This window comes from Gorilla gorilla, chromosome 23, assembly GCF_029281585.2.
Source record: "Gorilla gorilla gorilla isolate KB3781 chromosome 23, NHGRI_mGorGor1-v2.1_pri, whole genome shotgun sequence".
Classification (NCBI taxonomy): Eukaryota; Metazoa; Chordata; class Mammalia; order Primates; family Hominidae; genus Gorilla; species Gorilla gorilla.
Genome location: NC_086018.1, coordinates 23,576,529 through 23,602,244, shown reverse-complemented (window position 1 = coordinate 23,602,244; position 25,716 = coordinate 23,576,529). Strand labels below are relative to the sequence as shown.

General features: G+C 44.3%; 2 protein-coding genes across 4 annotated transcripts in view; one reads left to right on the top strand and one right to left on the bottom strand.

Annotated features, from left to right (window-relative positions):
• Positions 1 to 11,272, bottom strand: part of GRK3 (G protein-coupled receptor kinase 3) — a 155,208-nt gene extending 143,936 nt beyond the window's left edge. The window contains exon 1 of one of the 3 annotated variants that reach the window (XM_031005315.3): positions 11,125 to 11,272. In XM_031005315.3, the coding sequence (XP_030861175.1) occupies positions 11,125 to 11,237 (113 nt within the window). In that variant the 5' untranslated portion in view covers positions 11,238 to 11,272. The remainder of the gene's footprint in view (positions 1 to 11,124) is intronic. The other 2 variants (XM_055375355.2, XM_031005317.3) reach the window with 2 other exon arrangements.
• Positions 11,236 to 14,094, top strand: LOC129529432 (atherin-like). Its single transcript, XM_055374342.2, has 3 exons — positions 11,236 to 11,544; positions 11,924 to 12,190; positions 12,799 to 14,094. Exons 1-2 carry the CDS (start codon positions 11,236 to 11,238, stop codon positions 12,029 to 12,031), a joined length of 417 nt encoding a protein of 138 aa, XP_055230317.1. The 3' UTR covers positions 12,032 to 12,190; positions 12,799 to 14,094.
• Positions 14,095 to 25,716: the final 11,622 nt, after the last annotated feature.

The window sequence follows — 25,716 nt, the reverse complement described above, 5'->3', positions numbered from 1 at the left end:
TTCCCACAAGGGGGACCCACAAGAGAGAGAGCTCCAGCCACACAGACGCTGGGCATGTAGGCTCCTGTGGGAGCCAGTGTTTAATGCAATGTAGCAAACTGGACATTCTAGTTATAGTGTAGCTTTTCAGATAAATCTGTGTAAGTGAGTTAGTGCACTTTTGGGAGGGGGAGGCTCTCACTTAGTAGGATTCTCAAAAGGGTCTTTAATCTTAAAATAAGAACCAGAGGCCTATAGGAAGAGAATAATTTAGTCAGGCAGACTTGGCTGATTATGTGAGTTTCACAATAAGAGACAGATGCTTAGTACAGTGACATAATAAAATCTAGTTTCTGAGTCTGGAAGGCTGAAAGCCACTCCCTGCCCCACAGTCAAGACACTAGTATCTAAGGAGAAAACCAGCTGTCCTCAAACAGATAAAATATACCTCTCAATGTCTCCACATGGATGTATCTGGAGTAATTTTTTTCTTTTTAAAATTTCTACCTGCTACCAAGCATAATTGTAAAAACTAAAAAGAGTTAATATATATAAAACTATAAAACATAATCTACAAATCTTAGTGGGGCTTTCTTAAACTCTAAATAAATGACTATCTACCATGGGATTTTCTTAAACTCTAAATAAATGACCATCCACTGTAATAAACATGAAATAAATGACCATCTACTGTCACTGGGTTTAATGAGCTAACCTTTATAACTACAGATCTACAAGAGAAGTCCAGCAAGTTGGCCTCTCACTAAGATCATTTCAATACTGACCCAATTCAAACCCTAGTTCTAGAGCAGAAGTTTCCTGAAAGTAAGGGAAACAGGGTTGTGAAAGGCTAGCACCACTGAGCACTTCAAACTTGCCCTGCTGTTTCTATCTGCTCCACCATCATCTATGCTACCCCAGCTAGTCATAACCATAGGCCATAACGCTTCACTTAGAAGTCTAATCTCACAGGAAGGAGTTTCCAAATAACCATAGGCCATAATGCTTCACTTAGAACTCTCATCTCAAAAGAAGGAGTTTCCAAATAAGCTTTTCTTATAGAGCAGCCTGAATTTTTAAAATAATTTGAAACATCAATCCAGCATCAAGCAGGTCACCTTACTTAAAGGACAGAAATGTGGAGAGTCAAGCTAGTTTTCCATGTGGAATTTAATAAGCCAGTCAACTAAATGATGAAACTCTAATAAATCCCTGTCCACAAAACTCTCGGTTTTATTTATTGGAGGGATGAAGAGAAACAACAAAGTCACCAACATACGTGTCCTCTCATTCATTGCTTAGAAACTGCCATTGTGCAATTTTTCTCTTCTATATTATTGGGATGTTTTGCATAAAAAACAAGCTTTTCTCCATTGCCACTAGAAACAAAACAGAAAGAAGCAGGTCCAAAATGGAACAAAAAAGATAGCACAGAAATTTTGCACGCTATTCTAAACTTACTGGTGATGACGATATTTATTGCATGATTCTCTTCCCAGTTACTGTGTCATAATATAAAAAAAGACAAAGAAAATTCACTTGAAAAAGGTAGGACCAGGTTAAAGATGTGCATTAAAGTCCCTTGATCTTACTTAGCCATTAGGATTCGTTCCATTTTAAATAGAGAATAGACCCCGCCACCACCACCAAATACCTCATATTTTTTTAAAAAGATGTTTCCAAAATACCATCACGGCCTTAGACATTCACAAAGGAAAATGAAAGTCTGCAATATTTAACAGCTGTGTAAATGCCATTCCATGCAACTTTTAGTTTTTGGTTTTATTTGTTTTTTTTGTATTTTGAGACGAGACCTCACTCTGTCAGGCTGCAGTGCAGTGACATGATTTCAGCTCACTGCAACATCTGCCTCCTGGGCTCAAGAAACCCTCCCACCTCAGCTTCCTGAGTAGCTGGAGTTGGGACCATAGGTGCGCACCACTATGTCTGGCTAATTTTCTGTATTTTTGGTAGAGACAGGGTTTCACCATGTTGCCCAGGCTGGTCTTGAACTCCTGAGCTCAAGCAATCCTCCCGCTTTGTCCTCCCAAAGTGCTGGGATTACAGGCGTGAGCCACCACACCTGGCCTCATTTTTAATTTAAACTTTTATCAAAGGCAATAAAGATACAAAAAAATTACAAGAAATACACCTGAAAATATAACCAGACATATTAGTATCCAAACAAGATAATAAAGATCAATGGACCGACTTAATGACACAATGCACAAATACTAACAGCATATTATTCAAGAAAGTTTTATTGCTGACATTGAAGAAACTTGCTGTCTTCCCCAGCCAATGGGATTTTATGGGTTTTTGTTGTTGGTGGTGTTGTTGTTGGTGTTGTTGTTTGGTTGGTTGGTTGGTTGGTTGGTTGGTTGGTTGGCTTTTTTGTTTCTTTGTTTGAGACAGAGTTTCGCTCTTGCCACACGGACTGGAGTGCAATAGCACGATCTCAGCTCACTGCAACCTCTGCCTCCTGGGTTCAAACAATTCTCCTGCCTCAGCCTCCTGAGTAGCCGGGATTGTGGGTGCCTGCCACCATGCCCAGCTAATTTTTGTATTTTTAGTAGAGACGGGGTTTCACCATGTTTGTCAGGCTGATCTTGAACTCCTGACCTCAGGTGATTCACCTGCCTCAGCCTTCCATAGTGCTGGGATTACAGTCATTTTATGTTTTTGACTATATGAAACATACCCCCTAACATCCTATGGCATTTTTCTGCATATTTAAAGCTCACTTTCTTCCTGAAATATTTTAGTCCATAATTATCTAAGAATTATACAGTGCCTAGTACCTACTTAGCAGTCAGCAATGGCAGCTGTTGTCATAATACACATGTAACCCATACCTGGCTTCCAAACTCTGACTAATGAAAATATTCATCCCCTAAGCAAACTGGTATAATGAATTTTGAATCATTCAAGGAACCAAATCCTAAAATGGAACTTCAGAGGGACTCAATCACACACTTAAAATAGAATTTATTACTAGCTTTGCCATTACTAATTATGATAATTTTACAGATCTCTTTTTGGTCTTCATAAATTTTGATATTCTTACTCAGCTCAGTAATGTTCAGACTAATGAGCATAGATTACACACAGCAGTGTGCATTATGAGGAATAAGTAAAGGAGCTGGGGACAGCTTCCTATAAAAGGCATCTTGAGCTAGAGGAGCTGCCTTCAAATATTTGATGATCTGTCACATTTGAGGAACTAAACTTGTTTCTCACAACCACAAAGGGATAATAAGAGACCAGTGCACACAAGGTAATACAAGAGAGCTTTCTGGTACAACAGTTTCCAAAGATGCTCATCAAAGATGCCTGTGGCTAGATATTAGAGAGGGAAGTCACTCATCAAAAAGCATAACTAGATTGGATGTCCCCCAACATCTTTTCAAACATGAGATACTACAATCCTATGTTATTCATATACAATCTGTTAATGTCTAAGAAAGACTGTAATGAATCACCTTATGCACAATACAATGAAGCCAGCTGCTTTCAGATCATGATTTTTGGTTCATTTTTCTGAAACAAAAACCTCTAAAGAATGAGTCAACTCTGCTAATTGCCTGGTTACACCTATTTAAGTAGCACGCTTACAACTCTTAGGCACTGATACCACCATCCCAGAGCCTACGGGATGGATAGATGGATAGATGAAAGACAGAAAGGAAAGAAGAAAGGGAGGAAAGCAAGCAAGCAAGAAAGTGTGAGTGCGATGAGATACCATCTCACGCCAGTTAGAAGGGCGATCATTAAAAAGGAAACAACAGGTGCTGGAGAGGATGTGGAGAAATAAGAACACCTTTACACTGTTGGTGGGACTGTAAACTAGTTCAACCATTGTGGAAGACAGTGTGGCGATTCCTCAAAGATCTAGAACTAGAAATACCATTTGACCCAGCGATCCCATTACTGGATATATATCCAAAGCATTATAAATCATGCTGCTATAAAGACACATGCACACATATGTTTACTGCGGCACTATTTACAATAGCAAAGACTTGGAACCAACCCAAATGTCCATCAATGATAGAATGGATTAAGAAAATCTGGCACATATACACCATGGAATACTATGCAGCCATAAAAAAGGATGAGTTTATGTCCTTTGTAAGGACATAGATGAAGCTGGAAACCATCATTCTGAGCAAACTAACACAGGAACAGAAAACCAAACACCGCATGTTCTCACTCATAGGTGGGAATTGAACAATGAGAACACTTGGACACAGGGTGGGGAACGTCATACACCAGGGCCTATCATGGGGCGGGGGGAGGGGGTAGGGATAGCATTAGGAGAAATATCTAATGTAAATGACAAGTTAATGGGTGCAGCACACCAACATGGCACATGTATACATACATACAACAAACCTGCATGTTGTGCACATGTACCCTAGAACTTAAAGTATAATTTTTAAAAAAAAGTGTGAGTAAGGTATCATGTGTAGAAGGTTCTAGACACACAGTACCACGATAAGCAGCTAGAGGAGGAAAACTGAGAAATCTGGGCAATCAACCTACTTATGAGTCTAAGGCTCAACAATTGCTCTTCTCTGTTCCAGCCAATCATCCAGCTTTTCAGAAGTTCTGCCTCCCAAACCCACTCCCTCCTCCCTCAGAGCACATGGCACCACAGCACTTGCAAGACTGCCTTAATATTCGCTATTATGTTGTACTTTTTTAAAGGTGTACTTGTATCTTATACTACACATAATCTCAACAACAATAACCCTATAGTATAAGTGTTTTTAATCATTTCTTTTAATATTCCTTCTCATCTTTTTGTTTGAGTTATCCGTGTCTGAAATTCAATATGGGTAATTTTTAATGTTTCCTATTATTTACAAATGTATTGCATAGACAGAAAATGCTCAAAAGGCAGATTTTTATTGGGACATTATACAATCAGAAAGAAATAGATATTGTATTTTACTGATGGAGAAACTAAATACAGCAAATTTAAGTGACTTGCAGAGGTCCCATAGCAAGCTGCCAATGGAATCAGATCCTTAACGTCTGGCTTCTGATTTAGAACCTTCTCTTCTATGACAGTTTGGTAGGTAGTAGGGATGGCACAGGAAAACGAGGGGCCCAGCAATGACAGTGGCTTTCTGGTGCACTAAGGATGGAGGTCTGGGCTGGCTATTTTCACATTAGCATCTTTTTCTGCTCCTGAAACTGCAGGAGAAGGAAATGGTGGCAAACAACAGTATAGGTCCAAGGCTGGATCAAGCTGACCTTTACCAACTACCTATCACGAAATATTTTCACTGCATTCGCCATGGGCTCTCTATATAGTGTCCTACACAGAAAGTATTCAAATATGTGTATGCTCCAGTGGAAGCAGAGAGGACCCAAAAGAAGGCTTCCAAAATTAGAAGAAACATTTACAGGATATGAAGAGCCACATTATTACTTATTCTGCATTTTAGGCCCATAGAGCAATCAAAAAGGGCCCAGGGGTTGTAACTTCTAATCAATGATAAAAATAGGAAGGGAAGATTTAAAAAGTAAGACAGAAGAGAAGCAGAGGGGGGCCGGGATATCCAGTCCCATTTGCATGCAAATTACTTACCATACAAATGATTTTTCAATAATAGAGTAAAAGTTGCCAAATTAATCATTTCCATTTCCCCATTGCCAATGTCCAGAGAATAAGAAGAGACAATGATAGCCATGCAGACAGCCTACATTTTCACCTACAGTGGTCCGCAGATATGTGACTGTACTAACAAAGGAAGATTATGTGAATGAGAAAGTGATTTTTATTGCAAATAAAGCCAAAAATATTGTTTTTCCCTTTTACTCTTTTCCCAGAAATGAAAATTTCAGGGGAGGGGACAGCTCAGGCTGCCCCTTTTTTAAATAAAAAGGAGACAGGGCAGCTCAGGTGGCCCCTTTTCTAAATAAAAAGACAGTAGAAATCCTGTTTTGAGGCCTGGGGGGGTGAGATGGTGTATTACACAATTTCTCATTAACACCAGCAAGATTGCATGACTTGTGTTAAACAGAATAGGCATTTCACCTTCAAGCTCATGGGAAATAAGGAACAAGCTGCTTATTCACTTACTCATAATTACTGTTTTCGCAGGTCCCAGAGGAATTCTCTATCAGTCTCTGAGGACTAGTAGCTGATCGGGAGAGTACGAAAAAGGATTTTTTCCCCCAAATAAAAAAGTATCGCAGTTTCATCCATTCCTTGCAAAATAAGACGCGAGGGAGTTTGGTATTCGTTTTTGGTGGGGCAGCCCAGCAAGACCCTGCCTGGGCGGGGAAAGACCCCGAGCTGGGCGAAACCTGGGCATCCCTCCTGCCTCTCCCACTGTCAGGTGTCACCTGGGCTGAGCTCCTTACCTTCCCTGAGTGTCTGCTCCTTCTGTTAAATGGAGCTAATGCAACTCACCTGGTAGAACTACCCTGGGGACAAATGAATTAATTATGCCAACTGCCTGACAGAGGATGAGCTCTCAATTAAAGGTAGTTATTACATTATTACATCATGGACGTTAAACTTCTCTTTCCCTTGCCAGGGCTCCAGGGACCCTAGGGAGGCCAGGCGTCCTGCTAGCTATTTAAAACTACTTTGCATTTCACTGCTTTGCTGGCCAGCCACTGACTGAAAAAGACCTGTGCTTCCCTTCCTCAAGCCTTGACACCTTCGTCGGATAGTTTCCATCCTTGTCCAAACAGATGTTTGGCAAAGTCCGGTGTACTGGGGAGAACACTGTAAGAGGCTGTCTCTAAGACCCCATTGCGTGTAAAAGCTACGACTGCCTGTACCTCAGAGAGATCTATGAGGCTCTCGACTCAAAGCATTTCATGATGCTCAGCTTTGGCAGATTCTAGGTCCAAAACTGATTTCACCGGAACATCCATTTCTAAGAATTGACATCTACACGCACTCCTTGCATCTTCAAGTCACTGGCACAAGTTAACTTGGACCAAGAATGAGATAATAACTGAAAGGTCAGAACAAATTACATTTTGAATTTGTACCTTAATGAAAAAGAAGCAAGAACACTACTGTTTCTTACACATAGAAACACTCCTATCAATAATAAGGAATACTTTCTTTCTAAAGGCTATTTGTGCTTTCAACATGGACTTTTCAGTTCAAAATTAGGCTATGAGCACAGGACAGTGAAGACACAGAAAACTCTACAGCCTAAACGGAGAGGAGTATTTCAAGTTATCCACCAATCACTTACTGATTGGAGTTAAACAATTACCGAATAAACTCCGTGTCCACTAAAGAAGAAAACTGGGACATTTTTAAAGATCAATTACATGTGGTGGCTACACAAACAGAAAGATGCAAACTACCATATAACTATGGAGACTATGTTTAGGTAGTTCTTCAAAGGTGATCACTAACAAATCATTGTAAAACACCAAACATCATGTGTTCTATGCATTATGCTATATTCTATATTCATTCTTTGTTATTATTCTATATTCTATGCATATAGAGTAACAAAAGTCATCCAAACGCTATTTGTTTGTGGTTAAATAAAATCTTCAAGCAAATACACTTCAAAGCAAACATCCTTCTTTGCTCAAATCTTTGTATTTCACACTAGTCTATAAGCTCCATGAAGGAAGGGGCTGTGGCTGGGTTTGTCATAGTATCCCTTGCCTGGCTCATAGAAATGGCTCTACAACTATGTACTGAATTAATGTCATAAACGGTATCATAAATGTCCTTTAAGGACTGTCAGTGCTCCTAGAAAATTATAAAGAATCTTTAAAATGTTGTTTCAGACCTTCCTATCATATTGTATGAATACTTTGAAAGGACAAGCTTTGCAATAGGTGATCCAACATTTGCAATGTCCAGTAAATAGAAATGAGACTCCAGGGGAAAGATGAAGTTCACATTACTCAACCGCCTTCAACTATATGTGATTTCAAGTCATCTGAATTTCATTCTGTTTTTTTTTTTTAAAAAGAGTAACAAGAGTAATACAGCCTACAGTAAAAGTCGTCTGAATCACTCCAGGGCTTAAGATGATGACCCTTTGTGGGCCTTTGCTTATGAATTAGACCTTACTTAAATAAAAGTATTTCTTTTCCAACATGATGTAAAACAACTGGCCTGCACATCTAAATGCTCCTGTTTTAACTGGGCCTGAAAGGGAGTCCGTGGGTCACAGTTTACTACTCCCAGTAGGCCCCATTATCAGCTACATTAGCTCGACAACATTTCAGTAAACTAAAGCAGCTATATCATTTGGACAAACAGTCAGCTTTTCCAGGATTTGCACTCATTGGTTGGTTAACTGAATAAAGTGTCAACATAACAAAATATTTGCCTCTTGCCATCTCAGGGAAGCAAAATCTCCCCTGGGCAGAATGTTCCATTTTCTGAGACTCTCCTGTAATAGGCAGGAAGCTGCAAACCCAGTGTTTCATTTAAATTAGCTAGATATTTCGTTCTGATGCTCTTCTGTTTAAAACTGTGGGAAAGGCAAAGTAACTAAAATAAGGAAGCACAAAGAATAGTGACTGCAAATAATTTGCTGGAAATAAAGAAATCACTAGTGATAGACCAAAGGCAAATTAAAATATATGCTTCTCATTCAGATACTAAAAATACAAATCTGAACGTCTCTTTCAAGAATACCAAAAACTGGCGATCACATGGCTCACTCTATAATGAAGCTGAAATAGAAACTTATCAGAAAACATTTGACCCGTATCCCTTTTACCAACAGTGTGAAGTCATACCAGCTATTTAAGTCATTAGGCTGGGGCATTTTAATATGCAATTAACTTTTTTACAGGATCTAGAAATTCCCCAACCCCCAACCTCCAAATCAAATAGGTAGGCCACTAACTGCCATCCAGTGGTAGAGAGAATTTTGCAAGATGTTATACCTGATAATCTCAATGTAACAGAATCCTAACACAGCACAAGGAGTGACTGTTACTATGTAAATAGCTACATTACAAAACTAAAGCCAAAGCCACTAAGATAAGTAGAAAACAAATTAGAATCTCAGGAGGAGGTTCCAATGGCCCAACTCAAGAGTCTATTTTAAAAAGAGCAACAGAGTAACAATTACTGAAGGGCTGTTTCCTAAAATTACTCTCTGGTTGGTATTTCTCAATTTTCAAATGTCATGAGAAATAATGCTGGCTGTCACTTACTCTGCCTTAAAAGAAAGCATTACCAAAGAATACCACTGAAAAACAAAGGCATTCATACAAGGAAGTAAACACCCTAAGTGCGTAAGTACGTTCTTAAGAGGGACACTAAAAAAGCAGAAGTCACATTAAGTTCCAAACACCAAGAAAAAAAAACTGAACAGAAGTTCCTAACTTTATTAATATTATATACTACCCCCCCCCCAAAAAAATAACTGCCCATGAGTTGAGATTTATCAATTTTGTATACAGAAACCCTACATATTTAGGACTCCCTGCCTTTGGGTGGTGGAGGGACACTAGGAAAGGCAAGAGAAAAGAGGAATTAAGCCTTTTTCTACCACATTAGAAATGTACAGTTTTCTTGGTGAAATTTAGGTTTGATATAGGAGTTCTTGTTCTCTAAGTAAGTTTCCCATTTGCCAGAAATCTTAAGCAGCATTGATTTTTTCAATTAGCTTCTGATATGCTACACTCTGGAATAGGGGTGTTAAACTCACGACATTGCAGAAAGGTTTGCACTTTTCCCTCATTTTCACTACTTGGCATTGTCTATCAAAGAGTAGCACATCCTGCAAAACCAACAAGAGGCATGGGCTAAGGAGGAAAAGCAAGCTCAAAATATCTAGCAAGCATGTCTTCATTTGCACAATTTAGCTTTTCACAACAAATAACAAGGGGACTGGTATTTTCTGTATCATAGGGCTTATGGATGACTTGTAAAAAAAATCAGATGATGATCACTTAGCATTAGGTAACATTTAAGCAATCTTGGGCGCCTAACGCTTGAAGGACTGATGATTTCAAATGGACAATAACTTTGGTTTAGATTCCAATATTTTACAGAATTGCATGGTTTCAAATTCACCATAAACAAGATGCCTCTTTTGAGCATCAATTCCAAGAGCTATTTAGCATCAAGGAATCACATTAGCTGTACAACTCATGATGGTGTTAATTAGGAAAAGAGCTAGAGAAAAAAAAAATCCATCACTGAAGCCTTGATACATTATTTAAAACTCACTATTAACCTGACAAACTATTTTTTCTGGGGAAGTGCTAATGATATGAACTAGCAAAAAATTTTACTAGTTCCTTAATAATAAATCATTTGAGAGAAAATTGCAACTTGGTATGGACCTCACCGAGCCCCTCGCCAATTCAATCGGGCCCTCCTTTGATAATTTAACAACAAATTCCTGTCTGGAATCACCCATTCAAGTGCCTTTTTAAGTGACTCCCGTTTCAATTTTTTAATAAAGTGCCACCAGTAGATCTACAAATTGAGGAAAGCAGCTCAGGTGACACACTTGGCACCAAAAAGAATACTGAGTGGGTCAAAATCCTGCCCGGGGACAAAATAGAAGAGAAGCCGAAGAAGGTGACTAGACTTAATAGACTTCAAGAAGAGCAAGTACTGAAAACAGCAGTTTAACTACCTCGGACAATAAGCAACAAGCCCGCAGTCCCCGGGTAAGCGCCCGGAGGGAGGTGAGAAGATGGAGTTGGAAAGGGGGACCGCTGAGCCCGGGAAGAAGGAGCGACCAGGATGGAGCCCAAAGCAGTAACAGGCAAGGAGCCAACGGGGACTACACCAATGCAACAGGAAGAACCACGGGGATGGGACAGGGCAGGACAGGACAGGGCTGGGGGGAGGGGGCGACAGGGATGGAGCTGGTCCAACCAAGTCATAACCAGCCCCTGGCTGGGGCGCTCGCTGCGCGCAGGGTGCCGCGCCGGGCACTTTGGAGCGCTCTCTCCCGGAGTGCCCCCCACCGGCCCTCTGATGCCCCATTTCCTGATGCCCCATTTCAGAGACTGGAACGACGAGGCCGGCCCCGCATCGCCCGCTCCGCTGTGTCACCCGCCCTGGGGCAGCGGAGGCTCAGCGCCCGACCCTCCAGGAAGCAGGGGGTAACTGGCGGCCGCAGGGGGAGGTGGCTTGGGGCCGGCGCCGGCCGGGGCAGCTGGTACCTGGGCTCCGGCAGGACGATCCTCTTGCTGGCGCGGGCGGCCGGGGTCGCCTTGCTCTTCTCCATGGCCATCAGGTAACTGACATCGGCCAGCACAGCCTCCAGGTCCGCCATGTTGGCGAGCTTTGGCGGCGGCGGCGGCGGTTACTCCGGACCTGGACGGGACGCGCGCCCGCCGCCGCCGCCGCCCGCCGCGCCCCGACCTGGGGGGGCCGCCCCGGGGCAGCCCCCCCTCCGCGCGCCCCCGCCCCGCGCGCTCGGCGCGCGCCCCACTAGCGCCCTGCGCGCGCCGCAGGCTGTAGCCGGCCGGGGTCGCAGCGCGCCTCCCCGCTCCGCCCCCTCGCGCGCCGCCCGGCGCCCCGCGCACGCGCGCCGCCCCCTGCCCCTTCAGCGAGGGTCTGCGGGGAGCGCGAGTCCAACGGTCAGCGCCCCTCAGTGCACAGTCCCAGCGACCCCGCTGAGCCGGCGCCTCCCGACCAAGTCTCTACGGTCGCCCTCCCCTCGGGGTGGCCACGAGGGACTCCTCCTCCTCTTCCTCCTCCCCTCCCTCCCCCTCGGTCTCCGCCTCCTCCTTCTCCTCCTCCTTCACTGCCCCGACCTCCCGCCCCCAGTTCCACGCGCTCTGATGCCCGCCCCGCTCACCCAGAGAAACCCTTGGCCAGACGTCCACAACCCAAGGGGTTATGGGGAGGCCTCTGCTCCCTGGACACAGTAGTTCTCAAACTGGACAGTGTCAATCAGCATCCTCCGGGAGGTCCGGGGTGGCCCCGGAAATACATGTGTCCCACCTATCCCAGCAGGTAATGATGAAACTCCTGCTCTGGTCCGAGCTACCGGTGAACAGCGCCCAGCGGGCCGGGCCCCCAACCTCGCTCCTGAGCCTGAACATCCCCCCATCCCCGCCGTGAGAATTCAGCGAAGAGTAAAAGCTGGAAAAAGTTGCGTGTCTTAGGCTAAGCAGAACAAAGTGGGGTGACGGCTCCCCCGCTAGGAACAGAGATGCCCTTAGGGAGCCCCCTGATGGAAGAGCTCTCCGCTTAAGAAAGTCACCACTCCCTTACACTCAGGTGAGAGGTTTTAGTTTGGGTGTTGAAATGGTGTTGAGAAATAGAAGGAGAGAGAGTATTCCTGTCGTTAGGGTTTTACGGTCAATACAAGAGACAATTAGGGAGCATCTGCTGCGAGCACACTCGCACCACGAGGGTGATTTAGGGAAGTGGAAAAGCGAGATACAGCCCAAACACCGAAGCTGGGGGGAATTTCCAGCTTCCTGATCTTCGGTCTCGGTGTCTTTCATCATCACACCACCCCGATGCCTGGGGTTTTCAGTTGCTTATTTTTCAGCAGTGTGCACACAAGTCCACATTCAGGATCCATATAACACTCAGGCTGGAGTGTTGTTAAGGGACACACAGGCAGTCTTAGGAAGACCTAAGCTGGAAATTAATGTTTTAAAATCCCTTTCATTCACCTGAATTGGTCACGTATTTCCATGAGCCTAGACGTTGCTAGAATTTGAGTGAACGTTCTGTCCATAACTTACAGGGTTAACGGGACCCACCAGATACAGTTAAGGTCAAATTTCAGATATTTCATGTAATGTCATTGCAGAAGCAGCCTGATTCCGTCATCAAATAGCCTGTTTCCCTCTTTTGTTTTCTCTCCCACGCCACAGCCCCCCTCAATCTGATTCCCTGCTATGCCTGCCGTCACCACTGGCCAGTTTTACCACATGCTTCTCAAGACCCAAGGCACAATAGGCATAAAGTTGTCCCGAAAAGGACAAGAGGAGTGTCAGAAGTAGGAATGGCAGTCGAAGGAGCTTGGTCTGCCAGCAGAAAGCTGAAATGACAGGCAAGCACAAAATATATTAATGAGACAAAGCTATGCATGAGCGAAATATCAAACTTTCATCTTCTACCCACTTTTTTTTTTTTTTTTTTTTTTTTTTTTTGCTTAAAAACAGGAAGACAGAATGTCTTGTCAAGGGTCACCCGAGGAGGAGGAGTAAATTCCCCAAAAAGCGGAACATATTTTATGATTTAATTAATACAATTCCTCTCAATGTGTCTGTTTATCATTTGAGCATCCACATGATCAGACCTGACATCTGCCTACATTTTCTTGGTCGTCTTTGACTTCAGTTAAGAACCTTTTGCTCTTTTTTTTCCCCCAGCAGCACAGTGTAGTAAGTTTGGAACAAGACACACCTGAAATCAAATCCCTGCTCTGTGCTGGGTGATCTTAGAGGCAATCTTTTACCTCTTTCTACTTTATTGTTCTCATAGGAAAAGTGGAAATGAAGCCTTTTACCCCAGGGTTGTTGAGAAGACAGAGGAGAAAAAGCACATAAAAATGCACCTTGTCGGGCGTGGGGCTCACACCTGTAATCCCAGCACTTTGGGAGGCTGAGGCAGGTGTATCGCTTGAGGCCAGGAGTTCAAGACCAGCCTGGCCAACAGGAGAAATACATTAAAAATAATGTCTCTATTAAAAATACAAAAATTAGCCAGGCATGGTGGTGCACGCCTGTAATCCCAGCTACTCAGGAGGCTGAGGCAGAAGAATCGCTTGAACCCAGGAAGCAAAAGCTGCAGTGAGTCGAGATCGCAGCACTGGCCAGGCACAGTGGCTCACACCTGTAATCCCAGTACTTTGGGAGGCTGAGGTGGGTGGATCACAAGGTCAGGAGATGGAGACCATCCTGGCTAACACGATGAAACTGCATCTCTACTAAAAATACAAAAACAAAATAAGCTGGGCGTGGTGGTGGGCGCCTGTAGTCCCAGCTACTTGGGAGGCTGAGGCAGGAGAATGGCAGGAACCCGGGAGGCAGAGCTTGCTGTGAGCCGAGATTGCACTGCTGCACTCCAGCCTGGGCAAGAGAGCAAGACCCTGTCTCAAAAAAAAAAAAAAGGCATTTTGCCTGGCACCCAGTAGATCCTCAATAAAGGTCATGGCACTTCCTCTATTTTGCTTCATTTTACCCTGGCATGCTAGAGAAGATACTGAAACTAGTTGTTCACAGTCATTACACTTGAAGCAGGAAGACCCCTTACCAAAAATAACATCTCCCTAGGGCATTTCTAGGAACCAAAATGGCAAAAACATTTGCATCTATAAACACGAGCAATTACTCTTTTGGCAGAAAGAACAAGGAGTCCAAAATTTGGTTCTCTAACTGAGGCCCCTACACCATTTGAGTCAGCTGACTCAATTACCCAGGGGTATTTTTTTCTGGTGTTCATAGTGTGTGAATTTCTGTTCCCTGGCTGTCTCTTTGGTTGTCTCACTTTCTCCATCCCCTCTTCTTTCTCTTTTTCTTGACTCTCTTGATACTGAACAGCTTTTTGTCTTCACTGCAAACAAAAGGGATTAATGACAGTGATGAAGTTGTCATAACTGACCTGCTGGATCCTGTTACTAAACACCATCCCCAGCCTGTAATCATCACAAAGAACAGAGAAAACAAATAGCAATCCATTTGTACTTAGCTAATAATTCTCCCTTGCAAATAATTATGTTTCCCACCCCCAGAGGATTTAAATGACTTGGGGCTCACACTGCTTGTGATAATAGACAAAACTCCAGCGTTCCCACAAGATTAATAATGTTCCCTTTTCTTCTTTTCTACGCCTTTCCATCGTTAGAGGAGATGTTGCTGAGATGGGTGCATTAAAGTCTAGGTTTTCCAGAGTTTATTTTGCTAACAACTTAAAGGGAAAAAGCTAACTAGAGAGCTGACTGGTCTTACTTGTTTTTGATTCTGGGCTTTACTAGGACTTCCTACACTCAGAATCTATAAACGCTGGGTGGGGTGGGAGCTGGGAATGTTATTCTGGGAAATTAATCACAAATGAAAAGAAAATCAACTCTAAGACTTCAGTTAGAAAATTTTTGAAAATGGCAGAACATGACTGGCCTTCATTCAAGTCAGAATATTTAAAGCAATCCTTGCTAAGGAGAACTTGATTTTGTATAAGCAGTCCCTTAAATACAGTTGCTTCTCAGGAAAACCACACACAATTGATGTTTGAATGGCTTTATTTACAAACATCTCACTCTGTAAGCCTCTGCAGGTATTTCTAGCCTCCCGGGGGCCACTGTCCCATTTCACCTGTAATTTGGATCACAATTCTGTTTGTTGTCACACACATCATACGAGCTGCTTTTCATGCTGCTTTTATCCACAAAGCTTTACAAGCTTTAATGGCAGCTCTATATATGACAACTTTAAAAGAGCTTCCAAAAGGTATGATACCAAGCTTTGGTTTTAAAAGCACTGAAACATTGTTCAATACAGAAGTACTTTTCTTTCAATATGTGAGTGGAAACACATTTCTCTATAGGGACTGCTGGTCAGGGAGTCATTCTAAAGAAAAAGCCGCAGTGTTGTGGTTCAGAGCATGGGCTCAAAAGACAGATGGATAAGAAGCCCGAGACCAGTCCTTCTGAGCTGTGTGACCTTAGACAAGTTGTCTAATCTCTCTGTGTCTCAGCTCTGTCTCAGTGTTGTTAACGGGATTGCCGTGACAGCAATGCTGTAACATGTAAAAAGCACTTACAACTGTGTCTGGCACACAGAAAGCACTCGATAAATATTGACCAGGTTATCAGCAGCAGCAGCATCGTTAGAGCATCTCTACATCATACAGGGCCTGATGGAAAGAGATCAGCACTGAGAATGAACAGAACAGTGCTGGCTCTGACCCGCTGGCTCTGGCATTGCTGAATAACTCTAAGCAAGTCTCTTAAGCTTTTTAAATATGATTTTTCACCAGTAACTAATGAAGGGATCGAAGGAGCAGGTCCCCTGACGTCTTTTCAAATTCTAAAATTCTCCAGCTTTATTTAATCCTGCAGTGAATCCTTTTGCAAGGTAAAGAGTACTTGCTCCCCTCAATAACATCTTATGAGTTTAGATTTCGGTGCATAGGGCAACACCCAGGGCATAAATCATTTCCACTGTCACCATAGCCCACAGGTGAGGTGAGCAATCCATTAGCTTGCTTCTGGAAACAAGCCTGTCTGTATTTGTTCCCCCAGCATCTGCACTCAGCACACTGACTTTGCTCAATATGTGTATTGGATGGATAAGTGAGTAAATGAAAGAATGACATAAAGATCATAGATTGCCTCAGCCTTCTATTGGAAAATAACCTAAAGGGAGGGGGAAAATTACTACTTAAAACCACAAGTGCCACTCAAGGGATGCCTCCTATGAAAGGAGGAGTGCTAACTGCAAGGTCCCCACTGGTCCTTGGTGCTGCTTATGGCCTGGAAGGCCTCTGCTGCAGCCAAGAGCCCTGATGTGCTTGGGCTGTGCAAAGGTGAGTCTGGGAACTTTAGGCACAGGAATGGAGAGCGCTCACTCCCTTTGCCTAAGAAAGAGGACTTAGAGAGGAACTTGAAAGAGGGAGTAAGAGAGAGGGCAACAAGAGGGGCCGAGGCTAGGCAGTCCATGCAGTGGGTGCCAAGCCTGGAGGTGGGGTGGTCTGGAAAACATTCCGAAACAGGAAATCTGTTCTTCTGTCTTCTGTGCCATTTTAAGTTCTGTACAGCAATGCCTGCTTTTCCAGTGACCCTTACAACTTCCCAGCTTGTATTTGTGGGTACTTTGATGGAAAGTTGCAGGGGAAGCAGGGAACTAGGGCTGGGATCAATACCAGGACCAAGATAAAGGAACAGCTGTAAGAGCAAGAGAACAAGAACTAAGCAAAAGCAGGGAATTTGGGGCCAGCCATGATGATGGGAACGTGGGCTCCGAAGATCCGCAGACAGCCAAGGCAGGCCTCGGCCTCTCCATGGGACTGGAAAGCTCATCTTGTCTCCCTCTCAAGGAGTAAGAAGATGACTTCTGGATACATGAGTCACAAAAGGCCAGAACTTTTCTGCATCACAAAGTCACCTCTGGCCCTTAGCCTGGTGGCCTTCCCTCCAGCATTCTGTCCGAAAGGACATGTGCCATTTAGCTGAGAAATTATATCAAAACCAATCCAAGAAAGGCTACCACTGACCTCAACCTGCTGAGAAAATTTGTACAGATCTCCCACGGCACCCCCTTACAAGGGCAGGTCATTTTGGGGCATGCCACCTGGGCCAGCAGCAGGTACTGAGCACATCTACCCCCCACCTCTCAGAGCTTGTCTCTTCCTGTCCTGGCCAGGTCTGTTTCTTCTCTCTTGATCAACAGAAATAACTCCCAAACTGCTTGGTATAGAGCAGCTCATGAATAGAGATTCAAACAGGTCACACTCAATTATGAAATCAGGGTGCCTGGGCCAGGCCTGGCATAACCCTGATCTCAGAGGACCACCCCTACCCTCCCCAGCGAGCCACCAGAGAAGCTGTCACATGCTCCTAAAACATGCTCGCCACCAGCACCCCCAGACACTTATGTGCTGAAATTGCCAACATGCAGATTCGGATTCAGAGGTCCAATCGGGGCCTGAGAATCTGCACTCCTTGCAAGCCCCCAGGTGGTGCCAACACAGCAGAAACATTGACATCTTAGGCCCCACCACAGACTTAAGCCAAATCTGCACTGGAACAAGATGCCCAGGCGATCTCCCACCCTGAAGTTGTTCAGACTGGCCTCACTTAGGGGAGGGAGTTCCAGATTAGAGAAAGGTCAGATCAGCGGAGCCCAGATGGACAGCCACCACACAAAGGAGGAGAGGAGGGAGAGGCAGGTCAGAGAGGTCAGCCAGACTTGATTCTGCAGCACCTGGAGCCACAGTGGGAAACTAAAGCTATCCTTGGGGCACCAGAAAGCCAGTGGAAGGTTTCCAAGAGGAGCGTGACAAAATCAGATGGACCATTTTATAGGATTCTTCTGGCTGGGGATGCAGGTCCAGTTGGAGGCGGGGGATAGTTGAATTAAGGGAGGCGCTAGAGAGAGCTAGGGTAGCAGTCCAAGAGACCCAGATGAGGGTAGCTGCAGTAACCAGACCAGCACATCACTCATGGTCCAGGGTGATTTGCAGGCCTCTGAAGCAGCCAAGTACAAAACAAAGGCCCTCCCACTTCCCTTCTCCCTGGACCAGATCTCTCTGACTTCTCACCTGGAAGGTGCCCACAGGTTGCCAACTCCTTGTCCTGTTTCCAAACCCTCCCTCCTTCAATCCATCTGACACTCTCCTGCCCCTGCTCAAAAACCTTCAATAGCTCCCCATTGCCTGCCAAATGATCTGCTAACTCCTCCACCCACACTGTTGTGTTCTACTTCTATGTCTGCCTAACCCATGACACAGTAGTTCACACTTTCATTCATGCAACAAATATTTATTGAGTACCATCAATGTGGCAGGCACTAACAAGAAATCACTCATCTGCCAAGGCACATAATCAATTTCAGGAGGCTTATAGCCACACTAAAATGCTCTTCCAAATAAGCGCTTTGGCTGTAGCAAATGAAAATAATAATAGAAAACACTTATTAAATACTAACTTTGTGCCAACTATCACGTTAACCACTTTGTGGGACTATCTTAATAATCTTCCTCAGACACCTGTAATGGAGAGGGTTGGCCTCATTTTTTGTTTTGTGGGTTTTTGTTTTGTTTGTTTGAAACAGGGTCTCACTCTGTCACCAAGGCTGGATTGCAGTCCTGTGATCTCAGCTCACCGTAGCCTCAACCTCCTGGGTTTAAGCAGTCTTCCCACTTCAGCCTCCCAAGTAGCTGAGACCACAGGGATATGTCACCATGCCTGGCTATTTTTTTTTTGTCTTTTGGGGGGTGCTACCATGTTGCCGAGGCTGATCTTGAACTCGCGAGCTCAAGCGATCCACCCGCCTCAGCCTCCCAAAGTGCTGAGATTGCAGGCGTGAGCCACTGCGCCCAACTGGTCGGGCTCATTTTAGCCAAAAGAAAAATCTCAAGTCACTTGCAACGTAAGTGCAACAACTAAATTCATAGGATATGAATTCAGGCAGTCTCAACCCAGGACTTCTCCCTCAACCCCTGTCCTCTGAATGTCCTTGTACTCTAAGTCATGGGGCTGTGAGTGAAACAACATCAAATAAGGTATGTTAAAGTGCACAATAAAACCCCATTCAAATTCTCTTTCCGACTCACCTCATGCTAATCCCAAGTCCTCCCATGATGCCCGGGTCACACCGACCAAGCAATTCCAACCTTGAGGGTTTTGTCTTCCTTTTCCCTTTGCCTGGAACACTCTCCTTCAAGGCCTTGTTTTGGCCTTTCACCATTCAGATCTCTGCTCAGATATCACCCCTGGCATCTCTGGGAGAGAAGCCACTGAGACTCTTGTAGGCAATAATGCAAATCTGCCAAAAATTCTCTTGGTGGGCTCCTATCACGTTCTAAGCCCTTTTCTCCTGTTTCCTTTTTTCCGTCTTCCTCTCCACTTCCTCCCACCTCCCCTTGCCCCTTTAGCCCTTCAAGAACAAGTGCCTCTCTCTTCTCCTCCGTGTTCTCCTCCTTAATCAAAAGCTGCTCTCATCAAAAGATGTCCGGTCCATCATATACGCCTTAGTGTGAATTTGTTGGTAGGTCAATTTTCCCAGAAATGTCTGATTTATTTTTATTTTTTATTTATTTTTTATTTTTTTGAGACCAGTTAAGTCTTGCTCTGTCACCTAGGCTGGAGTGCAGTGGTGCGATCTCGGCAATCTCAGCACCCTGCAACCTCAACCTCCACCTCCCGGGTTCAAGCGCTTCTCCTGCCTCAGCCTCCCGAGTAGCTGGGATTATAGGCATGTGCCACCATGCCCAGCTAATTTTTGTATTTATAATAGAGATAGAGTTTCACCATGTTGGCCAGGCTGGTCTCGAACTCCTGGCCTCAAGTGATCTCCCTGCCTTGGCCTCTCAAACTGCTGGGATTACAGGTGTGAACCACCACACCCGGCCAGGAGTGTCTGAATTTTAAACCATATGCTTGATTATAAAATAGTAGAGTTTGCCTTTCTTAAAGGAATTTCATACAACCGGATTGCTAGTTGTGTGTGTGTGTGTGTGTGTGTGTGTGTGTGTGTGTGTGTGTGTGTGTGTGTGTGTGTGTGATATGTTAGGGGCAGCAGGTTTTTCCTTAACCCCAGGAATCATTCAGGCTGACTTTGTTCAGCTGGAATAATTTCAGGCATCGTGATATAGTTGAAAGGAAAGAGGATGAACATTAAAATAAGGAAGGCCTCAATTTGAATCTCGCTTCTGACAGTACTCGAATGATCTTAGACTAAGTGATTTCACTGACTCCCAGTTGTCTCTTTTATAATGTGAGGGTAATTAACTATTGTAAAGATTATTGTAAGAGCTAGATGAGATCACAGGACACACCATAAGGGCTCAGTGGGGCTGGAATGCATGAAGTCCTCTTTGGAGCAGTCAGGCCTGATGGACCCCGTGCCTGGGCTCGAAGACACCTACACACACTCCCATGGCCCCCACTGCTCATAATTGCTTCTGGAAAGAACTGAGCATGAAACTTGGCAGGAGACCACAAAACGTCCTGGAATCCTGGCCACTGTCGAGTCTAGAATGCTCTCCTCCAGAGAATCACATTCTTGGGGCCAGTGTTGGAGCATGGAAGACTTAGTTGGGGATTGGAACTGCTCCAGCCCTGAAGCCCTCCTTCCTGTCCCTGTAACCAGCAAATGTCACTGTCTGTCTTGCCAGGCTAACAACCTTTCTCATAAGCATCACCAAACCTGACTAGACATCAGTCCTCTGAAAAGAATCATAATCCAGCCACTATAAACCCAAAAGCCAAAGTGGTAATTATCTAAAGATGAGGAAAGGTTTCCTCCCAGGCCCTCCAGGGGCCAAGGAATTTCTCACATTAAACAGTTACACTGATCTCCATTGATTTCTTCAGTCCATCAACCAATTATTGGCAACTTTTTCTTGGAAACCTACTGTATGTGAGGTACCGGGATGACAGTGGTGGACAGGTAGACACCCTCCACCTTCATGGAATAACATATTTGCAGGGGGGTGCATTGGCAGTTAATTGGTTAATTTATTAAAATTGTGCTATGAGCCAAAATGATGTAATCGATGTCTTTGAAGAGCCCACAGTTGGTTGTGGGTCCAGGAGGCCTTCTCTGAGGAGGTGACATTTAAGCTGAGAACAGAAGGAGGAACAGAAGGGGGTCAGAGACAGCCTCCAGGTGGACCATGCAGCCAGGCAAAGGCCCTGGGCAGCAAACAAGGAGCATAGCTGGGAAGCAAAGAGTAGGATGTGTGATGACACCTGAGACTGGGCAGAGGCCAGACCCTGCAGGGCCTTGGAGGCCACACCAAAGAGCTGGGTCTTTGTCCTGAGAGCAATGAGAAGCCAGAGATGGGCTTTCAGCAGGGACGTGACATGACCCAATTGACCTTATGAAAGAGAACTCTGACTGCTCTCTGGATAATAACCTTTCCCTCCCTTTAACACAGTCCAGAAAAGGCATGTGTGGGGGTGGGGAGCCGGCTGGATTTTTCTGGAGGACTTTCTTTATAAACTGCTTTAAATAGAAATGAGAGGAAGCAAACAAATGATAGCTCTGTCCATCCAGGCCTTAATTTTTCTAAACAAACAAGAACCATGGGCAACTGCAGGCAAAAGTGTTTCCACCCTTGAGGTCTTGAAAAGAAAAGTCTGTTTCACCTCTTCCTCAGAAGTGCAGGGAACAGTGTGTGCTATGCAAATAGATGCCACATACAGATGGTAACTTGTTGGGCTAATTGGCTGGGGGCAAAGGCTCTCCGGGGTTCACCCAGGGATGATGTATTTGACAACATCTGACCTCTCCCCTGTGCTCACTGATCTTTCTTACTCCATCAGTCCAGCTCCCATCCATGTGGACACTGAGTACATGATCAGGAAGCTTCCCAGGCTGAATCCTTGCTCAAGAAATGTTGCTGCAGCTAACAGCCCACTGGGGAGTCTTTGTGACTCTTTTGATCCCCCCTTAGAATCTAGCAAATTGCAAGAGAAAAAGCGATTTCCCAAGACTGGAATTACAATCCAAATGTCATGGGATGTTTGGCTCAGAAAGCCTTCATCTGCTTGTCATGAGTTATGGGATTTCAGCACCTCTCCAGGGAGTTTTCTCCCATCTACAAATGGTGTGGTTGTCTGTCACCAGCACTTAAACTGGGTGAGATATGTTGGCTGATATGATATTGTGATTTATAAAGATTAATAGATATTCTTATTACATATTCATATATATTAATATCATGTATATATTAAATATTCATGTATATATATATTTGGTCTTCATCCATTTCCTGGCACAGAGCTCCTAAAATCCTTGGAACCTCCAAAATGTTAAGAGTGTCTTTTGTATGTTAGTGAGATGACTGGTGGCTAGGGTCCCTAGACAACTTCAAGATGGGGACTGGTTATCCACAAAACCAAGGCATGATTAGAGGGTTGAGACTAAAAAACAAAAAATAGGATCTGGCTCTGTTGCCCAGGCTGGAGTGCAGTGGTGTGATTACCACTCACTGCAGCCTCAACCTCCCAGGCTCAAGCAATCCTCCCACCTCAGCCTCTGAGTAGCTAGAACTACAGGCACACACCATCATGCCCAGCTATTTTTTTTTTTTTTTTTTTGTAGAGATGGGGTCTCACTATGTTCCCCAGGCTGGTCTCAAATTCATGGGCTCAAGCCATCCTCCCTCCTCAGCCTCCCAAAGTATTGTGATCACAGGTGTGAGCCACCATATGTAGCCTAGAGTTGAGACTTTTAATTCCACCCCTTAGCCTCTGAGGAGCAGAGAGGGGCTGACGGGTGAGTTGACTACCAATGGCCAGTGATTTAATCAATCATGCCTATAGAATGAAGCCTCCAGATAAATGCAGAAAAACCAAGTGGGTTCAGAGAGCTTCCATATAGCTGAACACATGGAGGTCCTGTAGTGTGGTGTGCTCAGAGAGAGCAGAGATGCTCCTAGCCCCAGGACTTGCCCTATGCATCTCTTCCACCTGGCTGCTCATCTGTATCTTTTGTAATACCCTTGTAATAAGCCAGTAAACACAGATACCGTGTTTTCCTGAGTTCTGTGAGTCACTCTAGCAAATTAATTGAACTTGAGGAGGGGGTCATGGGAACCCCAATTTATAGCTGATTGGTCAGAAGTGTAAGTGACAACCTACTACTTGCAATTGGTCAGAGTGAATGGAATTAGAGGACACCCAGTTGGTGTCCCCTGAATAATTGACTGGTTGCTGATGGGAAGAAATCTCCACACTTCTGGTGTCAGAAGTGCTGTGTTGAGTGGTATATGAAAGTAGAAAAAACACTTGGAATTTTCCTATGTCTATTAGCTGATCAAATCAGATTTCTTTTTTTTTTTTGTTTTTTTTTTATAGACAGGGTCTTGCTCTGTTGCCCAGGCTGATGTGTGATGGCATGATCATCATGGCTCACTGCAGCCTGGACCTCCTGGGCTCAAGCAATCCTCCCACCTCATCCTCCCAAGTACTAGGACTGCAGGCACACACCACATGCCCAGCTAATTTTTTTTTTTTTTTTTTTTTTGGTAGAGATGGGGATCTTGCTATGTTACCCAAGCTGGTTTCAAACTCCTGTTCTCAAGCAATCCTCCTGCCTCGGCCTCCCAAAGTGCTGGAATTGCAGGCATGAGCCACCATGCCCAGCCAAATCAGATTTCTTGATTACATTCTCTATCTCCATGCAGAGACAAATCTTTTGTATTAGTCATTGCTGTGTAACAATATGACCACACTTAACAGCTTAAAACAACAAGAAGACATTTTTGCAGCCAAAAACATGAAAAAAGCTCAACATCACTGATCATTAGAGAAATGCAAATCAAAACCACAATGAGATACCATCTCATGCCAGTCAGAATGCAATTATTAAAAAGTCAAGGAACAACAGATGCTGGCAAGGCTGTGGAGAAGTAGGAATGCTTTTGCTCTGTTGGTGGGAATGTAAATTAGTTCAACCATTGTGGAAGACAGTGTGGCAATTCCTCAAGGATCTAGAACCAGAAATCCCATTTGACCCAGGAATCTCATTACTGGGTATATACCCAAACGAATATAAATCATTCTATTATAAAGATACATGCACGTATATGTTTATTGCAGCACTATTCACAATAGCGAAAACATGGAACCAACCCAGATGCCCATCAATGATAGACTGGATAAATAAAATATGGTACATAATACACCATAGAATACTATGCAGCCATAAAAATGAATGAGACCATGTCTTTGCAGGGACATGGATGGAGCTGGAAGCCATTATCCTCAGCAAACTAACACAGGAACAGAAAACCAAACATCACATATTCTCACTCATAAGTGGGAGCTGAACAATGAGAACACATGGATACAGGGAGAGGAACACACACCAGGGCCTGTCAGGGGTGGGTGGAGGAGGGAGAGCACCAGGATAAATAGCTAATGTATGTGGAGCTTAATACCTAGGTGCAGCAAACCACCATGGCATACACCTATGTAACAAACCTACACATCCTGCACATATATCCCAGAAATTAAAATAAAATTTAAAAATAAATAATTTTTTTTAAAAAACTACACATTTATTATCTCAAAGTTTCTGTAGGTCAGGGGTCTGGGTATAGATTAGCAAGGTCCTCTGCTCAGGGTCTTACAAGGCTGCAGTTACGTGTCAGCCAGGGCTGTGGTTTCATGTGAGGTTTACTGGGGAAGGATCCACTTCCAAGTTGATGTAAGTGCTGCCAAAATTTAGTTTCTTGTGGTCTATTGGATTTAGGCTGTTAGATTTTTGCTGACTGTTGGCCAGAGGCTTCCCTTAGCTCCTAGAAGTAGCACTAATTTCCTTGCCACATGGGCCTCCCAAACATGGCCCAAAGCATCTCAAGATGGGCATTATAATCTTTTACATCCCATCACCTTTGCATATTGTATTGGTTAAAATCCAGTCATAGATCCCACACACGCTCAAAGGGAAGGGCCCACAAAAGGCCAGGGACGCCAAAAGATGGGATCATGGGGACGCCCATGAGCCTAGAGTCTGTCTGCCACAACTTTAGAAAGCTTTCCTCCATTGAAGAGAATAAAACTGTTAGCCACTGGTTCAAGTAGCTTGCTATTTCATGTATATATTCTTAGTCCATTGGAGTCTTAGTCTGAGCTACTATAACAGAATACCCGAGACTGGGTAATTTATAAATAATAGACATTTCTTTTCTCATGGTTCTGGAGGCTGGGAAGTCCAAGAGCAAGGTGCCAGCAGGTTCCATTGTCTGGCAAGGGCTGATCTTTGCTTCTAACACAGTGCCTTGAGCACTGCATCCTCCAGAGGAAAGGAACTCTGTATCCTCACATAATGGAAGGCAGAAGGGCATGCCAGACTGTATGAAGCCTCTTTTATGAGGGCCTTAATCCTAGTCATGAGGGGAGGAACCCTCATGACCTAATCACCCCTTAAAGGCACTACCTTGCAGCCGGACAGGGTGGCTCATGCCTGTAATCCTAGCACTTTGGGAGGCCGAGGCAGGTGGATCACGAGGTCAGGAGATCAGGACCATCCTGGTTAACACGATGAAACCCTATCTCTACTAAAAATACAAAAAAATTGCCAGGCGTGGTGGCGGGTGCCTGTAATCCCAGCTAC